The 23209-nt window shown below is 38.3% G+C and overlaps 2 protein-coding genes and 1 long non-coding RNA gene across 3 annotated transcripts in view; 2 read left to right on the top strand and 1 right to left on the bottom strand.

Annotated features, from left to right (window-relative positions):
* The window catches only part of LOC113645368 (titin-like), a 1056738-nt gene that overhangs the window by 832472 nt on the left and 201057 nt on the right, over positions 1-23209 (bottom strand). The gene's annotated exons all lie outside the window — the stretch shown is intronic.
* LOC113643804 (immunoglobulin superfamily member 1-like) overlaps positions 1-23209 on the top strand; it is a 789004-nt gene that overhangs the window by 755488 nt on the left and 10307 nt on the right. Inside the window, exons 20-21 of the mRNA XM_047818855.1 lie at positions 9020-9301; positions 10153-10428. Coding sequence (XP_047674811.1) covers positions 9020-9301; positions 10153-10428 — 558 coding nt within the window. The remainder of the gene's footprint in view (positions 1-9019; positions 9302-10152; positions 10429-23209) is intronic.
* On the top strand, positions 2072-8025 carry LOC113653860. The gene is made up of 3 exons (XR_007143993.1): positions 2072-2163; positions 2931-2972; positions 7936-8025. It is a non-coding gene; the product is annotated as an uncharacterized LOC113653860 (long non-coding RNA).

Consider the following 23209-nt stretch of genomic DNA (forward strand, 5'->3'; position numbering starts at 1 on the left):
ACTCAAAGCAGTCCTGCAGAGCAGAGATGAGTCCTGCTGGCCAGGTTTTCACCTGATTTAGAACCTGTTTAGTGCATATCATGCGAGGTCTGTATGCTGAAATTAGCATAACAGAGATGTGGTCTAAGTAGCCGAAGTGGTCTCAGGGCTTTGGACGATACACGCCAGGAATGTTTGTGTAAACAAGATCCAGCATGTTTTCCCCTCTAAAGCATGTTTCCCTCATAAGTCCACATACTGATGCAATTTAGGGAGCACCGATTTAAGATTTGCATGATTAAAATCTCCAATGATGATAAACAGTTTGCATTTTGCAGATCGCTAATAGCCCCGTAGAGTTCACATAGAGCATCTTTAGCATTAGTGCTCTTTACCATTAACACAATGAAAACTGTGGTAAATTCCTGTGGTAAATAAAATGGCCTGCATCTAACAGTCAGAAACTCCACTAGGATGAGCAGTAATTAGATACAAGCACAGATTTCTTTCACCATTCCCTGGTGATGTAAGCACACACACCACCACCATGAGCCTTATGGCATAGAACATTGTGCAAACATAGAGGGTTGTAAACAAGAGGGTTCTTGTAAACGTATGTACGCTTATGTTATAGCAGCAGATGGAAAAAAGTGTGTGTGTGTGTGTGTGTGTGTGTGTGTGTGTGTGTGTGTGTGTGTGTGTGTGTGTGTGTGTGTGTGCGTGTGTGTGTTTGTGTTTGTGTGTGTGTGTTTGTTTTTCAGAAACAATCACTAAAACACTACCTGTACTCAATAAAATGAGTTTATAACAAACCAGAATTAATCAGGAACAAGTCCAATAACTTAATCTTGGCTTCCTGCACTTTGACCTCTGCCTTGAATTATGATGAAGCTTGTGTTTATTAAAAAATACATGTGAGTTCACTCACCTGTTTCCTGTCTCATAAGAAATTGACAGATATAACACACAGACAACAACATTCAGAGCATTTGACCATGAAACTATATATTTTCTCCCTTAGAGAAGGTTTATAACTTACGTCTCATTTCAGGCCCTGGACTAACAGTAAAACTGATGATCTGTAAAAACACCCACAGCACACCAAGTTTTTTTTTTTTGTTCACTTACATCAGGGCTGTCAAGTGTCACATTGAGAGTGACAGTCACACATTTGGGTCTTTTGTCACGCTCTCCCTCCACACATTGTATTTCTCACAGAGGAAAATTATTTATCATATATGTAATATGCTGCAGCGCCCAAAATGTATCAGTCCGCACCACTGTCTCTATGGAACTGGGCAGGAATCAAGCACGTCTCAGTTCTTAGTCGAGCCTGTCACTTATCAGCCAATTTAAAAAAGGAGGCTACACAATAGCCAATAAGAAAATAGCACTATCTGGGTAAGATTTAAGGCAACAACCAATGGATAAAAGCATATTCATTAGAGAGGGTATGATCGATGGTCGGTTTGAACAAAACCTCAACACGAAACAGCTTGTCTCTGGATGGGACATTGTCCTCAATCATGACCCTAAATATAGCTGGGCATGAGCCAAACTGTTTTAAATGGGAGCAACATTACAAATGATAACTGAGTCCAAAAGAAAAGAGAACGGGGGGTGAGGGGGGTGGGCTGACTTTCATGCTGATCATTTGCTGTTATTAATGTTATCAAAGCCAGGACTTTTTAGTCCCTTGTACAGAAACCACAACAGCTCTCTCTCTCTCTCTCTCTCTCTCTCTCTCTCTCTCTCTCTCTCTCTCTCTCTCTCTCTCTCTCTCTCTCTCTCTCTCTCTCTCTCTCTCTCTCTCTCTCTGCACTCTGTGCACTTCCTCACCATTTTTGAACTCCTCTGTATTTGGCTATGTGGAGAGATTCTTCATGCTCTATTACTATAATTTGCATTATGAGTTAAATATTTTATTGGTAACAATGTGCTGCAAATAATGAACCTTAATAATGGTCTTGACTCAAGAGCATGAATTTGAACACACACACTCTCTCTCTCTCTCTCTCTCTCTCTCTCTCTCTCTCTCTCTCTCTCTCTCTCTCTCTCTCTGAAGTGTGAAGTATTTAAGAGTACAGGAAGTGTCGAGGCATTAACACAGACACTTGTCGTTCAGTCAGTCAGACAGTCATCAGTTGGACTTGATGGAGCTCCGTCCACTCTGTGTGATGTTCTGTGAGTAAATGTTTTCTGTGAGTTTTCATTAGTGGTGAATTAAGTTTTGTTTTATCCAAATGATTGTTTGAACAAACCTAATTTCATCTTCTGTGTGATTATTTAATTTCTCTATAGATAAAGTTTGATATTTAATTTAGAGTGAAATTAAATTCAGCTTTTTGTGGTATGTTTAGCTTTGAGCAAAGTGATTTTATTTGTAAAATATTAAATAGTCATTAAACAAACTCTGTTTTCAGTAATTGTATCCTGGTGTCTCTCACATGTGCAGAACATTACAGCTGATTATTTTAACTGCTGTTATACATTCATACACTGTATTTGTTTAGGATTTTAAAATGTGTACTTTATTCTACATTTCTTTGGAGATCTTTTCTGCACTCTGTAAAGAGAAGACAGTTGATCTTGTAGATGTACAATGTGGGAGGAGACTGTGGCAAGCAATGAGGACATCAAGTGTCGGTTTCTAAATGAATGATATTTATATTAATAGCCATGGCACTGGGTTTAACAACAGAACAGATTGGATGCTGTTTTTAATATATCTGTTTGGGGTTTAAGCAAACAGGAATCAAACAGTACAAGAATTAATAACATAATCTACTTTTGAATAGTAACAGTAAACCTCCTTCATAGTGGGCCACATCACACCACATCACACCACACTGCTGTTCATTATTTTATTATCATCATAATAACTGCACACCAACAAGTGTTTTAGCTCTAAATGAACCTTAACTAATGTCTGTTTCTCTCTCTACCTTTAGTGCTGACTGAACTCATCCTCCGTACACAAACAGGTGATTTAGGTAAGTTACATTTATTAACCTTTTTTATTTATTCAAATGATTGTAATAACAAGTGACACATGTGATGTAAACTGAGACCAGTGGAATGTAATGAATCTTTCTGATGTGTCAAAGACTCAGTGGTGTTGTGAGGGTGGGGCTTCGGGGGCTTAAGCCCCTCATGTACTGTCAAAAGTCCCTGTTCTTTTGAGGACTGAAAACGTTTTACACCACAAATACAGTACAAGATTTACAAGTGCAATAAACCCGCTTGTCCGTTAGGGTTTATTTTACACGTTCATTCCGCTATGCGCTGTTTTTGAACTTATTTGTCGAGCTGTTAAACAGAACAGTTCCCATTCTGACCAGCAGGTGGCACTGTTGTTAGTATACGGCCATTGGACAGTCGTCATTCATTCATTCGTTAATCATATAGTAAGTCACTCAGTCAGTAAAAGAGTTGTTGAGGTAATAATAATGCAAATGGCCTACCTAATTGAACAGTTTTAATGTCAGTTTTTAAGTTTGTTGTTCTGCTAAAATTAAATAACCTTAATCAATTAAATCTATTTTTACATCATAAATACATTAATACATAAGATAATATGTATGTGCATAAGAGCATATGCCATAAATGTAAACTTTTGAAATACTGAGTAAGTGGTCTGACAAATACAGAAACATTATACACTTTCACAAATGTTCAGAGAGCCCTCTTTGTACAGCTTTGATATAGCAGTCTCACCTCATATTGCAGCTGCCAATGGTTCATTCACCATCACAAACAAAAGAGGTGATAACGGACAGCTGAGTATCTGCAGCGTAGAGAAATGAAAGGTGACCAATTGCTATTTGCATGAGTAGCTGCTGAAGGAGAGGACTAAAGAACTTTAATTCAGGATCTGAACCTTGGGCCAAATTCGAACTGCTACAGAGTATAAAAGAGATAATCCCAGTAACCCAATCAAATGCTTTTTCAGGATCAAGTGATGTTAATACCTCTGGGGTATCAGGAGAGGTGGGATCCTGTTTGGTCATCAAATATAATAGAGGCAGTGTTGTATAAAGTAGAAAGCAAAACTTGAGTAAAAGTACAATAATAATGTTTGCATTAATATTTTGTTTGTGCTATCAACTCTCGTAAGGAGAATAGTGACATTTCACTGCTTTTGGTTGCTGTATTTAGAGCTTGCGGTACAGCGTGCGGAGCTGCGTAATACAATCTAGGAGCAGTGATTCACCAAACCTCCCTTATTGCAGTCACACACATTTCTTCTGATTTTATTTTGTAGTAACAAGTAACGAAGACGGTTAGTGAAAATATAGCGGAGTAAAAGTATACATTTTATCTAGGAAATGTAGTGGAGTAAAAGTGAAAGTTGACATAAAATTAAATAGCGAAGTAAAGTACAGACACGTGACATTTCTACTTAGGTACAGTAACGTGGTATTTTACTTCGTTACATTACAACACTGAATAGAGGGTAATATAGATTCTAGTGTATGGCAAAAATCTGCATTCTAGACACGATATAACTGACTGCTTTTTGTACTGTTGGAGGTAAAGCAGCAGAGTCAAAAGATGCTTTAAAGACGGACAGTAAAATCACAGGAAGCTGATTGTCCATTTTTGTTTTTTTAAGAATTCACTCAGAAACCTATCCAATTTTTGTATTTTTAATGTGTTAAAAGTCGAATCAGATTTTACTCACTCAGTTATTTCTATCATTTTCCTTTAGTTTCTCATTCTGTTGCTGACACTCAATGCTGTGTCTTTATTAACATAAAGACTTGACACATGCAACCTCATGTTGACTTTGCTTTACTTACTATTATGTGCACTCTTCTCTTCCTCATCCAGTTACAGCCATACAGTATATACATACACACATCAGGAACATACCAACTACACAGAAACTCTGGGGGTGACCTGAAATAAACCATTCACCGCATATACTACATCCCCCTTCATCTTTGAACATATAATTAGACACAAAACAAAGGCATTGTGCTGTGAATATCATGTGAACAAGTAAAAATTTGCTATGAATGGTGTGATGTAAACAGGCATCTAGCTTTCTCAATAAAGTACATACTCTTTAAACTGTGGAGGTTGTCTAATGATTCTCCCAGCTCTTGTACATTCAGAACCTTGGATGTGGTTGGTTATGCCTTGCGATAGCTCAGTTGTGTTGGTTCTGGGATCGTATTTTGCTGACTGGAAAGGACGATATGGAGCATTTGAGGACGTTAGATCAAGTGTTGCATCGGCTGGAGGAGGCCGGTCTGAGGTTAAAACGGGGAAAGTGCAACTTCATGGAAAAGGAAGTCACATTCCTGGGACATGTAGTGGATGCAACAAGGATTCATCCTGTCCCTGAAAAAGTGCAGGCAGTTAAAGATGCACCAACACACTTCAGTAGCAGAGCTTAAAGCGTACCTGGGACTGTTGAATTATTATAACCGTTTCCTACCAAAGCTCTCAACACTTCTAGCACCTCTACACAAACTGCTGAAGAAATATGTTACCTGGTGTTGGAAAGAGGAGCAAGAGAAAGCTTTCCGGCATTCTAAAGAGTTACTGCAGTCAAGTCAAGTGTTGGTACACTATGATGCACAAAAAGAAGTTATACTTGCCTTTGACGCTTCACGGTTTGGAGTAGGAGCTGTATTAGCACATCAGATGGCGGATGGAACAAAACGACCCATAGGGTTTGTTTCACGAACACTTTCAAAAGCGGAAAAAAACTACTCACAACTAGATAAAAAAGGACTTGCTGTAGTGTTTGGAGTCAAGAGATTCCATACTTGTATGGATGCAAATTTGTAATTTATACAGATCACAAGCCTCTAATTAGTCTCTTAAATGAGCTCAGAACTGTGCCACAAATGGCCTCACAACGAATAATGAGATGGGCCGTGCTGCTAGGTGCTTATGAATATGTCATTTCATACAGAGCCGGAAAAGACAATGGAAATGCGAATGCTCTAAGCCGATTTCCCCTTCCAGAAAAACATGAGGAGCTTTGTAAGCAGGAACAGGTGTTCATGCTGGAAAAAGAGGTGAGCTCAATTACAACGTCAGATCAAATCAAGCACTGGACTGCACGAGATCCTGTACTCTCTAGAGTTTGTGAGTATGTACTGAAAGGGTGGCCTGATCATAGCGATGCAGTGGATTTTTCACCTTATAAAAAAAGACAGCAGGAGCTTAGTGTGTAAGATGGTTGTGTGCTGTGGGGAGCACGTCTTATCATTCCTGAGAAAGGACTTTCAGTGTTGCTGGACCAACTACCTCAATTTCATCCAGGGGTGTCGAGGATGAAAGGATTGACGAGGAGCTACCTATGGTGGCCTAAACTGGATGTGGACATAGAGTCTAAAGTCAAAAGCTGTAAAATATGTCAGGAACAGAGAAAAACTCCTGTGTGTGCACCACTTTATCCGTGGGAGTGGCCAAGAAAGCCCTGGAGACGTGTACATACTGTATGGATTATGCTGGTCCATTTATGGGTAAAATGTTTCTAATCTTAATTGACGCACATTCTAAGTGGATAGATGCATACCCCCAGAATTCAGCAACGACAGCTATCACTTGTGAGTGCCTGAGGAACAGTTTCAGTGTGCATGGCATTCCTGAAGTCATAGTGTCAGACAATGCTCAGTGTTTCATGTGAGGCATGTAAAGAATTCATGTCAAGAAATGGAATAACACATGTTACGGCTGCTCCGTATCATCCATCATCAAATGGCTTTGCTGAGAGAGCTGTACAGACTCTGAAGGATCTCTTAAAGAAAAGTTCAGGAGACACCATTGAGACCAAGTTACACCGTGCATTGTTCAGTTATCGAATGACACCGCAGTCTACAACAGGGTTATCACCTGCAGAAATGATGATGGGAAGGAAGTTGAGATGCACACTCGCCAGAATACATCCGGACCTCAACAACAAGATTGAAACAAAGCAACAGAGTCAGAAGGAACAACATGATAAACAGGCAAAGCCCAGATAGTTTGAAGTGGGAGATGCTGTGTATACCAGGAACTTTGGTTATGGACCAAAATGGGTGCAGGGAGATATTGCAGAAATCACAGGACCTGTATCATACAGAGTGAGTCTAGAAAATGCTCAAGTGGTACGTCGGCATGTTGACCAGTTGTTCAGTCGACAACAGGAAGAGGTTCTAAATTCTGAAATTGTTTCCCAAGCTGATGTTCTAGTTCAATCACAAGGATTGGTAGAAACTGGAGACCCTGATGTCACAGACCCTGAACCAAGACTTACAAAACCAGAGCTGGTTGGTACTGGAGAGACAAAGCAGCCTGAGAGTTCACAAACAGGTTGTGTGAGGCGTTCAGCAAGAGAAAGAAAAGCACCAGAATATCTTAAAGACTTTGTGAAATGATAGAGAAGAAGAAAAAAAACATTTCATAACAAGAGGTTGAGATATTGCAATAAGTTATGTTGAGGTGGTTATACAACATTCCCATAAATGTATATGTTGAAAATAATTTAAGTGGAAGTTTTCAAGTTAAGGGGAGAAGGATGTCATGTTGTGTTCTAACTAATAATGACCAGTAGGGGTCAGTAGTGATGTTGGTATGTGTTGTATTTCACTGACGAAGAATTATACCACGTGTATGTTGGAAGCGGCACGAAACTGGGCACGTGCGTGTTACGTTATTAATAAATTAAAGCTTATAACAAAATCACGTGACTGTTATTGTTTACAAGATACAACAAGGAACATAACAACTACACAGAAACTCCTGGGGTGACCTGAAATAAACCAGTCACTGCATTTACTACACTCAATAATGCTGTAATTAAAACATGAATCGAGTTAAAAGCTTTCACAAATTCAGAACAGTAACTTTATTCATTTTTAGCATTGAGTCAGAATTACACATTGTCATCTACATTTTATTTGTTAGTAATTACATCATTAAAATAATGATTTTACTGTTATATATTTTACACAGAGAAACCTAAACCTGTGGTGATTATAAAGCCTGATCAACACGTGTTCAGAGGAGAGACTGTGACATTCATATGTGAGATAAAGAGTGCAATGATTTCAGAGATTCACTGCTGTGGCTTCACAGTAAATATCAGTGTGTTTAGTTGAGGGTTGAAAATAAATAAACACTGATGTGTGCAGTTGGTGCTGCAGGTTTCTTCATCCCAATCTGCCAACAGCAAAATACACTTTACTACAACTTGAGGTGGCAGGAAAGTAAAGTAGTGTCAGATTTAGAGTAAATACCTGTGACACACATTTATAATAAAGTACTGTGATACTTTAATGTTGTATAAAATAACACGTATCCCAGTAGACTTTTGTACCTTGCTTGATGTAGGACACAACTGAGCTGAAGGGTTTTTCCCAATGACATCTTGGTGGTGCTGGGATTTGAGCACACACGCTTCTGGTGTTAATCTGAGCCTTAACCTCAGAGCCACAACAACTACACCAAAAACAAACATTGCAATTAACTTCCACAGATTCAACTACTTCTCAAGAGTCATGAAGCTTTTATTTTCTAGAAAATTACAACTTCCTTTTTAACTGGGTTATAAATAGAAGAAAAGGCTACACTAGTAAAGTAGCATACCATTAAGAAAAGATGTTAAAAAACATCAGAGTGACAGAAGAAAATGCTTTTCAATTTAAATCTGATTAGTGCAGTAAAGATTACATTAGTGCTGAACTGTGTGTTTCTTCTCTAACACAAAAACTAAAACTGAACTCACAACATAAGCTCTGTAAATGTGTAAATATAATAAATTATAAAAGTTACTGAAGTAAATTCAGTAAAAGTGTTTGATAGAAATGACATGACTTCATTCATGTTTCATTGTACATGGGGAATCAGAATCCAACAGTAAATAGGTCGTGTAGATTTGCATTTTGTGTTTATTTTTTATCCAAATGAAACAGAACTAAGTCTAAAACAATAATAAACAATTTTAGCCTCATCACAGAGACAGTAATAATGTTTCACTGTAGAAGTGATTAGTGTAGTAAAGACTACTTCACATTCTGAACTGTTTCATTTCTAACAGAAAAACCTAAACCTCAACTCACATCAAACCTTAAAGGAGATGTACTGAGAGGAAACTCAGTGACTCTGTACTGTACACTGACACCACAGTCTGCTGGATGGAAGTTTCACTGGTACAAATACACAGGGAGAGATTGGACTGAGACTAAATACACTGAAACAGACTCCTACACCATCAGCTCAGTTATTCTCTCTGATGGAGGTCAGTACAAGTGCAGAGCTAGAATAGGAAACCCAGTCTACTACACAGATGACAGTAATGAACTCTCACTAAATGTTATTGGTGAGTAAGAGACTTTCTGTTAAGTAATTCTGCACAACACTGAACATATAAACATGTGACTACAGTCAGAATATAGCAATATTTACACAGATACTTACAGAGAAAACTTTTAGATAAATCATTTTATTAAAGTTAAAGAGAGACAGTGTGAACACGGCTGAGCAGGACTGGTGTGAGGTGAGCTGGTAAATAAAAAAGTGACACAACACTAGTTTAACTTTGGTAGAAAATGTCAACAAAACCTGTTAAATGCTTTTAAGAAGATGTTCAGTCTGTAAAAGGGTCCTGATGAAGTTACTCTTTCAGAAACATCAAAATGTCGAGACCTGACTGATTGTGAATGAGTGAAGAGGACGAGGGTCGAACTTTTATAGTGAATCACTCAATCTGATAGAACGTGTTAGATTAGAGAGTGAGTGTGTGAGAGGAGTTCTGAATTAATTACAGGTGTGTGTGTGTGTGTATGTGTGTGTTTCCATTTATTACACGTGAAAAAAGACAAACAAAAACAATTTATACTCAGTCATTCAATCTGTATCTTTTATGTTCAGTTTCTTGTTCACTTGCTGACATTCAGAATTTCTGAAGATGTCTCATCTTATTAAAATAAACAGAATTATTAAACACAAAGTAATTCAGACAATAAATTGTGTTGAAGATACAGTCTGTACAGAATCCTGATTATTTTTAGGTCTGAGTCTGTATTAAAATTGTGATCTACATTTACTTCATCAGTGGTGATTGTTGTCTGACAGAGTTTCATCATTTACATGTGAGCTGATATACTGTATCTACACTCTGAATGGTTATCTACAGAATAGAAACAGTAATGATTTGTTTGTTTCTTACAGAGAGTCCTAAACCTACAGTGACTATAAACCCTGATACTCAGGTGTTCATAGGAGAGACTGTGACTTTCAGGTGTGATGTAGAGGAAGGAGGAGACACTGAGTGGACGTACAACTTGTTTAGGGACAGTAACCCATTGTACCAATATGCAACAACAAAGGAGTTCAGCGTCAGATTTGATAAAGTCTCACATCGTGGTCAATACACCTGCAGAGGGAGGAGGACAAGTGACTCTCAGCTGTCAGAGATGAGTGATCCTGTTACACTCTCTGTATCAGGTGAGTCTGTTAATGAATGTTATAACTTTTATATAAAAAGTCTCACTAGTTTTAGATTTTGTTCCAGTTTGTATCATATGCAAAAAATTCTAATTATTATGATTTATGGCTGCTTCAATACTGCTAAAACTCCCTCCAAACACACACACACACACGCGGTTCTCCAAAGACTGATTTATTTGAAGACTTTTCTTCAAATCCGCCATGATAACTAAACAATATTAACAACAAAATAATCACATTAACTTGACAAAAAGTGAAATCCAATACAAAGTGACATTTTACAGACAAGCAATACAGAAAATAAAGCATGCTATGAGAGAGAAAGAGTTTTTAATGCTTCCTTTTCTTCTTCTTCCTCTTCTTTGCATTTATTGGCGGGTACCATCTTTATGGTGCATACCGCCACCACATAAATATAAATGCCTTCCCATTTTACACTAATTCCAATTCATTTGCCATTTCTGGTTACAAGCTTCTTTTATGATAATTTTCCCTTCCATCCTACTTAATGCAACAGCAATATTGGGGAAGTTCAGTTTAAGTGACTCTTTAGCCATTCTATCTGATCTTTCATTTCCTGGTATATCTGCGTGAGCTGGTACCCACACAAATTTAATTATTATTCCAATTTGCCTTAGTCTATACAAAATGTTCAATATTGCTACATAAATATCAGATCTAACTGTTGGATAAGTTAGTAGGCTTATAAGTGATGCCATAGAATCTGAACAAATCACAACTTTGTTTGGCATCACCTCTTCCACCCAAATAAGTGCCATCTGAATTGCCACCAGTTCAGCAGTATATACTGAGGTCCCATCGGTTAATCTCCCATATTTTCCTATTTTAAATTCAGGAACATAAAATGCTGATCCAGTACGACCTATCTCTGGGTTTCTTGATCCATCTGTGTAAATTGGGAGAAATGAAAAATAGACTGTTCTAATATATTCAATTGTATAGTTCTTAATATCAAAATGTCCTTTTTTAACACTCTCATGAATTAGTAAATCAACTTCAGGTTGGCTAAAAAACCACGGGGGTATTGGGGAAATAGTTGCCGTTAATGAGAATGATATGTTATCTAACAACATTCCTGAAGCCCACTTCTTTGCTTTCCAAGCAAAACCATTTCCTGTTAAGTTTATAGTCTCCCAACTCCCCTCAATAATTGCTTTAGTACAATGTTCATGTTAATGCCCTTGTAAACTGATCCAGTAAGCAACAGCTAATTTTTGGCATCTTAATTCTAATGGGTACTCTCCTGTTTCCACTTGCAATGCTGAGATTGGAGTTGTTTTAATTGCTCCTGTACTACATCTCAATGCTCGTGCCTGAATTAAGTCTAACCTTTTAAGCATACTATCTGATGCTGATCCATATATAATGCATCAATAATCCAAAACGGATCTTGAAAGAGTACAATATATGTTGATTATAGATTGTTTATCAGTTCCCCATTCCTGGCCTACTATACATCTCCTTAAATTCAGTACTTTGCTGCATTTCTCTTCAATATATTTGACATGAATTTTCCATGTTAATTTGGAGTCAAACCATAAACCTAAATATTTAAAATTTGATACCCTTTCTAATGGCTGTTTATACAAATAAAGTTTATTTTTTTCTGCAATCCTCTTTTTAGTAAAAAACTGACAACATGTTTTGTATATAGAAAATCTAAATCCCCATTCCAATGACCAATTCTCTCCAATCTCAATTGCTTCTTGAATTTTTTTCACTATATATTTCACGTTTCTTCCCCTCTTCCACATTGCTCAATCATCTGCATATAAATCTGTTTTAATTCCTGGATGAATTCCTTCGATTACATCATTAATCATTATGTTAAATATAGGACTAATGGCACTTCCCTGTGGTGTTCCATTTTCTACCTTCACCATCTCAGAAATTGTATTTCCTACTTTGACTTGTATCGATCGTCCGAATAAGAAACTTAGCACCCAATTATAAAATCTTCTTTCAATTCCCATTCTTTGCAACTTTAACAGCAATCCTTTTATCCACATCATATTATATGCTTTTTCAATGTCAAAGTATACTGCTACTAACACCTCCTTCATTGCTAGTGCCTTTTTAACTTCAGTTTCTAATCTAATTAGTACATCTAGGGTGGATCTACCTGGTCGAAAACCATACTGATAAGGAGCCATTAATCCTTTGCTTTCCAATACATGATATAGTCGATTAACGATCATTTTTTCCATTACTTTACAGAGGTTAGAGCTATCGGCCTATAATTTCCCGCTATAGTAGCCTGGTTTGTGAATCAGGATTACAATTGCTTGTTTCCATGATAGCGGTAATTGTCCTTCCCTCCAGATTTTGTTAAAAAGATCTAAAATTACTTTAAGTATTACATCATCCATCTGTTTAATCATGATATAGCAGATTCTATCTTTCCCAGGAGCAGTACTTCTAAACCTCATTAAGCCTCTTTTAAATTCCCACAAATTAAAGGCAGCATCCAAAGCTGTTTTACTATCTGTTTTTGCATTAATATTTCTTCTCTCCGTCTCTTATAATTTATTCCTGGGTTATCCGAGCTGTGTGCCTTTTGAAAGGTGGAAGCTAACATTTCCGCTTTATCTTCTTGCGTCACTGCTGTTTTCCCTTCATCTACTGTACTAGTACTGGTATATTCTGAGTTCTGTAAACCCCAACCATTTTTTGAGGACACCCCATACCTCCGCATTCCATTGAAATATTTTCATATTTTACTTTTACTTCTCTGACTACCCAAAGGATCATCCTTCCCTACTCTTCCTTCAGTTTGTCCAAGTATCATTTGAATCTGTTCCACTGACACTTCAGTAATACCAAGATGTCGAGCCGCTGCAGATATAATAATTTTCAGTTTTTCAGTTCTTTTGTCTGTTTGAGCTGAACAATAAAATGAGCATATGGTATATTCTGTACTGTTTTGAGTTCCATTGCTTTTGGGCTTTACAGCCTATAAACGCTGCATTGTGTGGCCCTCCACAATTACAACATTTAGGTTCAACCCCCTCTCCACATTTTCCATAATCATGTTCTCCGCCACATCTGCAACATCTTTTTTCCCCTTACAGACAGAAGCAACATGCCCCAATCTTTGGCCATTAAAACATCTCAGTGCTGGTCAAACAAATGGTCGTACCGTATAACACACACATCCAATTTTAACACGTTCTTGTAAGTTTTTACAATTGAAAGTTAGTACAACAGTAGTACGTCTCTCTTTTTTACCATTTCTGCTAGAAAGCAGACGCTTCACTTCTGTCACCATTAGAAAGAAACCTGACATTTATGAGCCACACATAATTCTTCACCTAATATTTAATCTGAATCTGTTTTGATTTTATATTGAAAATATATTTCAAAGTTTCAAAGGTGCAATTCATCAGAAAAGGTTTAAATGATAGAAAGAGATTTTAAAATAACACTAATGTCTGCAGTATGGCTCAGGATTTAAGACACAATTTATAAACATCATCAAAAGCAAATTAACAGTTTGATCATCATTTTTATTCTATTTATTCAATGTACTGCATATAAACTATGTAAAAATATAACAACAATGCAATTTTTAATACAACACTATCTACACTGCATACATAATTATTAGGTATTTATGTTTGTCATGAATAATTTTACTGTTGAAGAAATACACTGCTAACAGTTATTTTGGGTTTTGTTTTACAAAACTACATGTTTAACAATAAAGTGAGATCTGTCTCTCCCAGGAGAATTAGAACTTAAATATCTGTGTGTACAGTTATTACACTATTATATTATAAAGGATTTTCTCCACTTATTTCAAAGTGAAATATCAAACATCAAATAATTTAAACAAATCAATAATGGAAAAGGGGGGACACGGTGGCTTAGTGGGTAGCACGTTCGCCTCACACCTCCAGGGTCGGGGTTCGATTCCCGCCTCCGCCTTGTGTGTGCGGAGTTTGCATGTTCTCCCCGTGCCTCGGGGGTTTCCTCCGGGTATTCCGGTTTCCTCCCCCAGTCCAAAGACATGCATGGTAGGTTGATTGGCATCTCTGGAAAAATTGTCCGTAGTGTGTGATTGCGTGAGTGAATTAGAGTGTGTGTGCCCTGCGATGGGTTGGCACTCCGTCCAGGGTGTATCCTGCCTTGATGCCCGATGACGCCTGAGATAGGCACAGGCTCCCCGTGACCCGAGGTAGTTCAGATAAAGCAGTAGAAAATGAGTGAGAGAGTGAGAATAATGGAAAACAAAATACAGATTCAAATAAATAATGTTTTTGTGACTTTCATGAGCTTCTCATCCATAGAAATAGTGTTTTTATTTGTTCATGACTTACAGTATTTTAGCTGAAACAGACAGCACAGCCTCCCAGATACTATAATTAGACCCAATTAAGGAGTTTATTAAGGCAATAAAACTACAAATACATGGAAAACACTAGGCAACAAAATAAAAAAATAAAAAAACAGGAGTTCAACCCCATCATAGACCAAGTAAATTCTTGTAGAAGCTTTTCAATGAGATGTCCCTTGTTTGATATCATTTATTGCATGTAGAGTTTTATTTTTAAATACTCACCATTTGAATACCAAATCAGGTCATGAAAACATTATCTAACGTTGGTCTTCATATCGTATCACAAAATATGCATTAACATTAGAATTTAATCAGGCTTTCATGTTTTTTCAGACTGTCCTGTAAATGCTGCACACAGCAAAACAAACATTGAAATAATTTGTCTTATCACGATAATATTAATAAAAACTATCAAATAACAGGGTTGAATTCAGCATAACAGGGTTGAAAATGATAATAGGGTTGAAGTGATGATAATTATTCCAATATAGCATGGATTTCTTACCTGTAAAATTAATGATATCACATTCAGTAAAATTGTATTTTATTAAAGTTGGCAAAAACAAACAAACATTTTAGTAAGTATTTAACATTAAATCAAAAGCATTAAGCATTAATTAATCACAAACATCAATCGATCTTTCCATTTGGTCCAAAAAATCCCTTATAAAAACAACTTAGGCTATGGAAAACTACCTTGCTGGGATCTCATTTTGATTAAAACTTGTTTTTAGTGCTTAACATTGAACTTTGAAAACAGGACTGTAAGATGTCCATCAATTCATTCTTTAATCAGAAAGCCTGGCCCAAACATCTTTTTGAATTTCCATGTGCCGTGTTGTCACTGGCTTAGGATGTGGGATGAGCTCAATCACTTCATCAAAAACATACCAAAGCACATCCTCACGAGCAGGCCAAAAGAACCTGTTTGCCCAGACACGGTGCATGCATTTTACTTGCACATGCGTTTCATCCATCGCCAGTATTATTCCTGGAACAAATCTTTATCATATGTGAGCACACACCACTGCCCTAGCACCTCCGGATCTTCCCAATGGATTCGTGTCTGCCTCTGTGACACAGCATCTGGCACCTTCTTAACAAAGCTGAAATGTTTTGTGTTCCAACACACATTGTAACTGCTTCTGGGTCGGGCACATACCTGTACAGCTGACATCACGAGACAGTATCTCGCCTGGAGCAAGAGTTACCACCTGATGTATCCGCATGGTTGCTGGGACTGCTGGTATTTTTGATGGCATCCTCTCAAGTGCCTGCTCAACAGTATCATCATTGACAAAGAACAACTTGATCGATGTGTTGGTCTCCAAAATGTCCCGGCCATGGCTTATTAGCATGTCAGCAGTCCTCTTCAAGGCTGCTCCAACACCATCTGGTGCTCCTTTGTCATGGCTGGCCTCAAAAAAATGCCATGTTCCTGACTGTGTATTGCCTGCACATAATCCAATACAGGGTTCAGATGCTCCCAAATAGCTGCTGGGCTTTTGTGCTTTGATGGAGATATTGTGCTGAAGCAGGTCGATTCTTTGCTACCGCCTACACAAAGAATCCCTGTATGTAGTGTCACCTGTTGATGAGATGATCCAAAGTGCACTGCTTGGATTTCAGAACTGTACTTGCAGGTGAAGTTCTCCGAAAAATCTATGTGAATTAGACATTCATCAGTAGCCATGCTCTTTGTCAGCTCACGGTAGTAGGCATACTGTTGCCTAATATTGAATGAATGCTTCTTGAACTTGCTTAGGTGTGTGTGGAACTGCTCAGCAACGGTTTAACGGATATCTTTACTTTTGGCGCCTCCTGATCATCCATTTTTGCCTTCTCTTCTGTCCCCCACTGAGTATAGGACACTTTTTTTACACTGTCGTACATACTGGAGAGGGGAACTGTTTTATCTTTACAGTTCTCACACTCCCCATACATACAATCCTTGCGAGTGGTACACTTCATCTAACTAACTTACACTCAACAATCTAATCTAAATGAACTCCTTACAACTGACCTCAAGGACCCAGATCTAGGTTGCCCTGCATTTTGATTACTATTGATTAATCTACTAAGAAGTGTCAAACGTTCAACCCTGTTACAACGATTCAACCCTGGTATAATAAAAAATGTGATGGGGTTGAATGTGATGGGGTTGAAGTTTTTGGCTAACAGTAGCTGTAACTCCATACTTAGCTGACAGTAGCATCACATGGCATTTAGGACATCATACAAGTTGAATGTTTTGCAAAACTATTATTTAATTCTTCTTAAACCGTTGTTTACTATCATTTAGTCATATAACAGAGTTGAAATGTTGAGCCTGACAATCTTAATCTGACAGTGAAAAACGTGAAATATAGGTAAGACAGGATACCGACACTTGCCTCTCTTTGCAGCATGTTCTTCAAGAGACTTGAATATATATATATTAGTTAAGTAGACCAACATATGATTATATTAGCAGCAACTTTTTGGTATTAATTGCAGTTTTTATTTGTTTGATATTCAATGAAAATATAATGATGGTTAGTGAGGACATGCAAACATGCTTGTTGTCTACTATTTAGGCAACCCATTATTTTTAAATTAAAATAAAAAAAGCAATTGTGTTGCATTATAATGCAAAGGCACCTGGTTCTATTAATTGACAGCATTAAAATGCATTTTGTGATTTCCTTCAATTGAAAATCTTTGAAGTAAGTTTGGGGGACTTGAAGGGCACCCAATTCAGAGAATCACCCACGTACAAAAACCACACACAAGCACAAGACAATAGGTATATATAAGGAGAGCAATCACAGAGACACAAGGAACAGATATGCAGAGGAGGAACAGATTAAGGATAGGGTGGTGCAAACATGCTGATACACAAACAGAAACATCCCCCTGGTCTTCAAAAGTCCAAGCCGTCAATGACATTAGCGTAAAGTCAGGACGAGAGGAACAAGGTTTAAAACCCAATGGACACAAAGAGATCAAACCTGAAAATCAAATTATATTAAAACCAGAAATCTACAGAGAAGAATTCCAAAGGGTGACACAAGACAGGGTCAAAGGGCAAAACAAGGTCAAAAACAGAAAATAGAACCATTTTACCAACAAAAATAAATAAATAAATAAATAAATAAATAAATAAATAAATAAATAAATAAATAAACAAACAAACAAAAAACCTCAAGTCACTAAAGGCACAGAATACTCCAACAAAGTGTATAAGGGTACACAGCTATATATTCCGGTTGCAATGAGTGTGGAAGATAGAGAACAGGGGTGCCAACACTTCTGCAATGAGGATGTCGTGGCGAGATCAAAACTTTGCATTGGCATTCAAAAGTGTAAGAGTAAATCATTCATATGATAATAAATCCCAACTATAAAGGAAAATAAATTAAGATTAATCTATTGGGTTATACACCAAATGTCCACTACAAGGCTCTTAACCCTCAATTTCTCAGTTGTATGAAAATAAAATAAAATGTATATTGCTCCGAATAAGGGCATACGCCACATTTAATCCAGGATCTGAACCTTGGGCCGAATTCGTACCGTGAACACACGCCTGGAGCAGTGGGCAGCCATTTATGCTGTGGCACCCGGGGAGCAGTTGGGGGGGTTGCTCAAGGGCACCTCAGTCGTGGCCGGCCCGAGACTCGAACCCACAACCTTAGGGTTAGGAGTCAAACTCTCTAACCATTAGGCCACGACTTCCCCATGACCTGGGTTATCTCACTGTCTCCATCTTTTTTTTTTTTGTACCTTACTACATTCCCCTCACTGTAATAACAAGCGGATAAATACACAAACCGCTCTGAATTTCTAGTTCTGAATTTCAAAATTGAAATTATTTCATGAAAGTCTGTACTGTATCAGATTATCTCACTGAACATCTAAACCTTGCGAACTTAAAAGCTTTAAAAATACACAACCTCAGAATTTTCACCTTACGGCCACTCCATTAGCCCGCTAGCATCCTATTCCTCTCCAATCGACCTGAGAGCATCTGGATTAAAGAAATAATAAAAGCCCAATTAATCATGTATATTTTCTAGAAAATGAGCACTCAAAAATGAACAACTTTAATAAAAGAAAAAAAACAGATATAACATTTTACGCATGTATCAATTGACCAATAACTGTTTATTTATTACAACATCCTCATGTATTTTTAACTGGGCTGGAAATAGACGAATAGGCTACACTAGTAATGTAACATAATAGTAAGAAAAGATGTAGGTCTAGTTATTGTTTTTCTGAGACCAGTAACATCACAGAGACAGAAACAATGCTTTCCATTTTAAATCTGATTAGTGCAGTAAAGATTACATTGGTGCTGAACTGTGTGTTTCTTCTCTAACAGAAAAACCTAAAACTGAACTCACAACATTATAAGATGTGTAAAAGTGTAAATATAATTGGATAAATTCAGTGGAATTTATCACACACACTCTTCACCCTCCTGCCGTCTGGAGTAGAAAAGTAGCATTCGGGCCCTCACGACCAGACTGCGTAACAGTTTCTTCCCACAATCCATCAGACTTCTCAATAACTGAACTGTACTATACTGAGCACAACATACACACACATCATCTGTATGGACTGCATAGACCCTCACAAAACACACAGTGCATAGTTTTGTGAGGGTCTATTTCTGTAAAACACACATCATCTGTTTGGACTGCATAGACCCTCACAAAACACACACACTGTTTTGCACACTTTTCTGCTGTTTTTGCACATATTGTACAATATCTCAGCCATTACACACATACTATACAATATTTCAGTCATCTGCTGTTTTTTTGCACAACTCTATATATAATCCAAAGGACCTGCTGCTAAGAAACTATGTTCATTCTTTTACTACACGAAATATTGTTTGAACATTCAGTATTTACACTGGTCGGTCGGCGCTGTTTCTGTTACTGTTTATTGTCTTTTGTGTATTGCATTTTTTTGTACTTTTTGTATTGTCTTGAAACTTTGTCTGCACTGTTTTTTGTCCTGCACTGTCTTGTTTGTCTTGTCCTGCACTGTTTGCACCAGCTTGCACTTACTACTTACATGTCCTTAGCCCTGTCTGTTTTATGTAGCACCTTGATCCTGGAGAAACGTTGTCTCATTTCATTGTGTACTGCAACAGCTATATATGGTTGAAATGACAATAAAAGCTTCTTGACTTGATTAAAAGAAGCGACATGGCTTCATTTATATGACATCATTTAAGAGGTGTGGTCAGATGCTTTATTGATTATTTGATTGAACCTTTATTTAACCAGGTAAAATCTCACTGAGATAAAAAAAAAGTTCCCATTTTCAAGAGACCTGGGCAAGACATCAGCATGCCAAATTTCAACGACTGGAAATACAGAATGTTACTTAGACCTCTTAGAACGTATTGTTTAAGATCCCGAGGTTCGGCGTGCGGACAGAGTGTGTGTCAGAGTAGAGCAGTGATAAGTATCGGAGTGTGTAGCGCTATAACAGCTTATACAAGGCTGCCAACTCTCTCGCCTTCAGCGTGAGACTCACGCAATTGACCCAAATCTCACGCACTCACGCCACACCCCCATATTCTCACGCCACACCCCCATATTCTCACGCCACACCCCCATATTCTCACGCCACACCCCCATATTCTCACGCAGACTCGTGCAGCAGTGAGGGAAAAAAATCGCGCCGCATGATCTCGCAAAGCAACACGCAGAGAGACCACACAGACAGTGTAGTGAGTTTTTTGTGACAATTGTGAGGAAAATACACAATTTATTCCCATAAACTGTGTAATCAGCCGTTCTCCCTCCCATCTGCACCGTGTGAATTGTGAATGCAGGCAGGTCAGTGAGTTACAGGTAGGGTTGCCACCTTCAATACAGAAAAATAAAGGACGCCTGCCGCACTGAAATGTAGGACAAATCCATACACATCAACTGTACAGACAAATGAATGGATGCAGTAGCCTCCCTGCAAGCTTGTATTACACACAGTATACAGCACAAGCACTCTGGGGGAACCTCTCCTTCCTCAGGCAGGCCACATTGTGGAGGACAGCACAAGCCACAGTAATGTCACATGCCCTCACAGGGCTGACCCTTAATTTGTGAAGGCAGCGAAAGCATGCCATCAGGAGGCCAGAGGTCATTTAAACTCTGGCCCTGGTCCTGGCATGGGCATGGTTGTAGGCCTGCTGTGCTTCCTGGGGGTCTGTGAAAGTTGTCAGGAGAAAAGGCTGGCAGCCATACCCCCTGTCTCCCAGCAACACACCAGAGAATTCACCTGTCAACACAAAGTCTCATCATTACTACCTCATAAACACAATGATATTCTTGACACAGCCATGATGTAAAAAGTGGTTATTAATCGGGCTTGTGTGGCTCACCTTGTGTCATGCACCTATCACATTTATTCGGATTCATATTAAAGCTAGTAGACAAAACATGCCAGGCCTACAGTATGCCTGTGATGAAGTACTCGCTGGATCAGCATCATCTGGTGCTTGTGGCTCTAACAGTAACACAGTGCTGCCAGACACTGCAAGGCAATAGGCAAACCAAAGTCAGACAGTCCAAATGGATTCAATATGAATGTGGTTGTGTTCCATGTAGAGATGGAAGGACATATTGTACCTTGTATGAAGCAGGTGGCATCTTGGGAGGGACCTATGCTTGTCTCTTTCCCCCCAGGGATTCCCTCCAACACAGGCCTGCCTTTATTTAGCTCCAAAGCTATGTCCTCTGCTGGGGTGAGGTCAGCTTTTGGTGACCCACCACCTGTGCCTTGTCTGTGGGTATTCTTTTTCACTGCTAAAACAGTACAGACAATGTGTGAGCAGGCACCTTCTGGCTACAATATATGCTTGTGCACTGTTAAGTATTAGTCAGGGTCCTTACCATTCTGCAGAATGTTCTTGTATTTGATTTTGACTTGCTGCCATGTCCATTTTAACCCGGTCATGTTTTATCTATATCACACACACACACACACACACACACGAAAAGAGACACTTTCTTTATCACACAAGACCAATCAATGGAGTCAGTGAGTAAGCGACCTTGGGTCCTTTGAAAGTCGGTATATAAATTAAAGCAATTATTATTATTAGCTCATCTATTTGTTGAATTGAATTCACTTTTATTTATATAGCGCTTTTCACAATTGTTCCATTGTTTCAAATCAGCTTTACATTAATAAAAGCAGGAGAACACACAGAAAAATCGGTGGACAACATAAGAAGCAGAGTACAACGGCTAAGATTAAACCTTACTAGTGAGCGTAGTAATAATGTAAGGCTTTGATAATTTATCAAGGTCTTATACAGTGTGATGGAGTTACTTTACACAATTTCACTCATATCTGCAGTCCATTTCAATTAAAAATTCAACTATTTCATAATCAGAGTACAACTGCGTTTTTGGAGATGTAAATTAACTATTTGGATTGTAATTGTGATGTTTCAGCGGAGAGGCGAGTGTGTAATTGTGCACTGCTTATGCATTCAGGAAGTCTGCAATACTTTGCCACGCTTTTTCTCTTTGCTTTATCACTGTGGCGGTGTTACCTTTCTTCTTAATTATGTCTTTTACCTTCTTGTATGCCTCCATGAGGATTTGTGCCTCCGACGGGGAAACGTACGTTGCTCTAGTTGCCATGGTGAATCAGTGATCGGTGGCAGGTCTGTTTGAGTGAGCCGTGAGCGCGCACATATCCAGGTTTGGTTTCACCTGGCTTGATGAATCCGTGTCTGCTCATTCTGGCTTGCTCTTTGTGCAACCAATTAAGACTGGACGCACTTGTTTTGGATTCATTGAGCTCAGCTTAGACATTTATCCTGGATGTCTTAATTCTACTTTTGTGCAACGGGCCCCAGCAATAGAGCACATGTTACAACAGAGCACATGTTAATCTGTGAACATGTTAATCCTATTTCTGTAAAATGTTTGTGAAAATTAAATGTAATGTAAATCTCCCAAGAAATTCTGTACAGATACCAAATACTTTGACAATCAATATATACTTAATACACTTCTGCTAATGCAAGGATCTTGTGTTTGTATTTTTTCCACACCAAGCCACGCCCCTCCATAAGCCCGTCCCCATAACAAAGCCCTGCCCCCCAGAATTTCACTCTAAGCTGAACTCAAAATTTGGCAGCCCTGGCTTCTTTCTTGCATCAATCTTTCTGGATTATTTCCCTGGATTATTTTACACCAACTCCTGGACTACTAACATGCTATGGTTCTGGCTAACGTAGTTTAAACCGTTAAACTGTTGTTGTAGGTTGCGTTGCACATCTCCGGTCATGTCGACACGTATCAATTTGCAGGCTTTGTTTTTTGGCCTTTTTTGGTTCGTGCTGTCATTGAATGACATTTAAGAAATTAGTTTCCCCGACATGGCTTTACAATTCTCTGC

This window comes from Tachysurus fulvidraco, chromosome 1 (genome assembly GCF_022655615.1).
Source record: "Tachysurus fulvidraco isolate hzauxx_2018 chromosome 1, HZAU_PFXX_2.0, whole genome shotgun sequence".
Classification (NCBI taxonomy): Eukaryota; Metazoa; Chordata; class Actinopteri; order Siluriformes; family Bagridae; genus Tachysurus; species Tachysurus fulvidraco.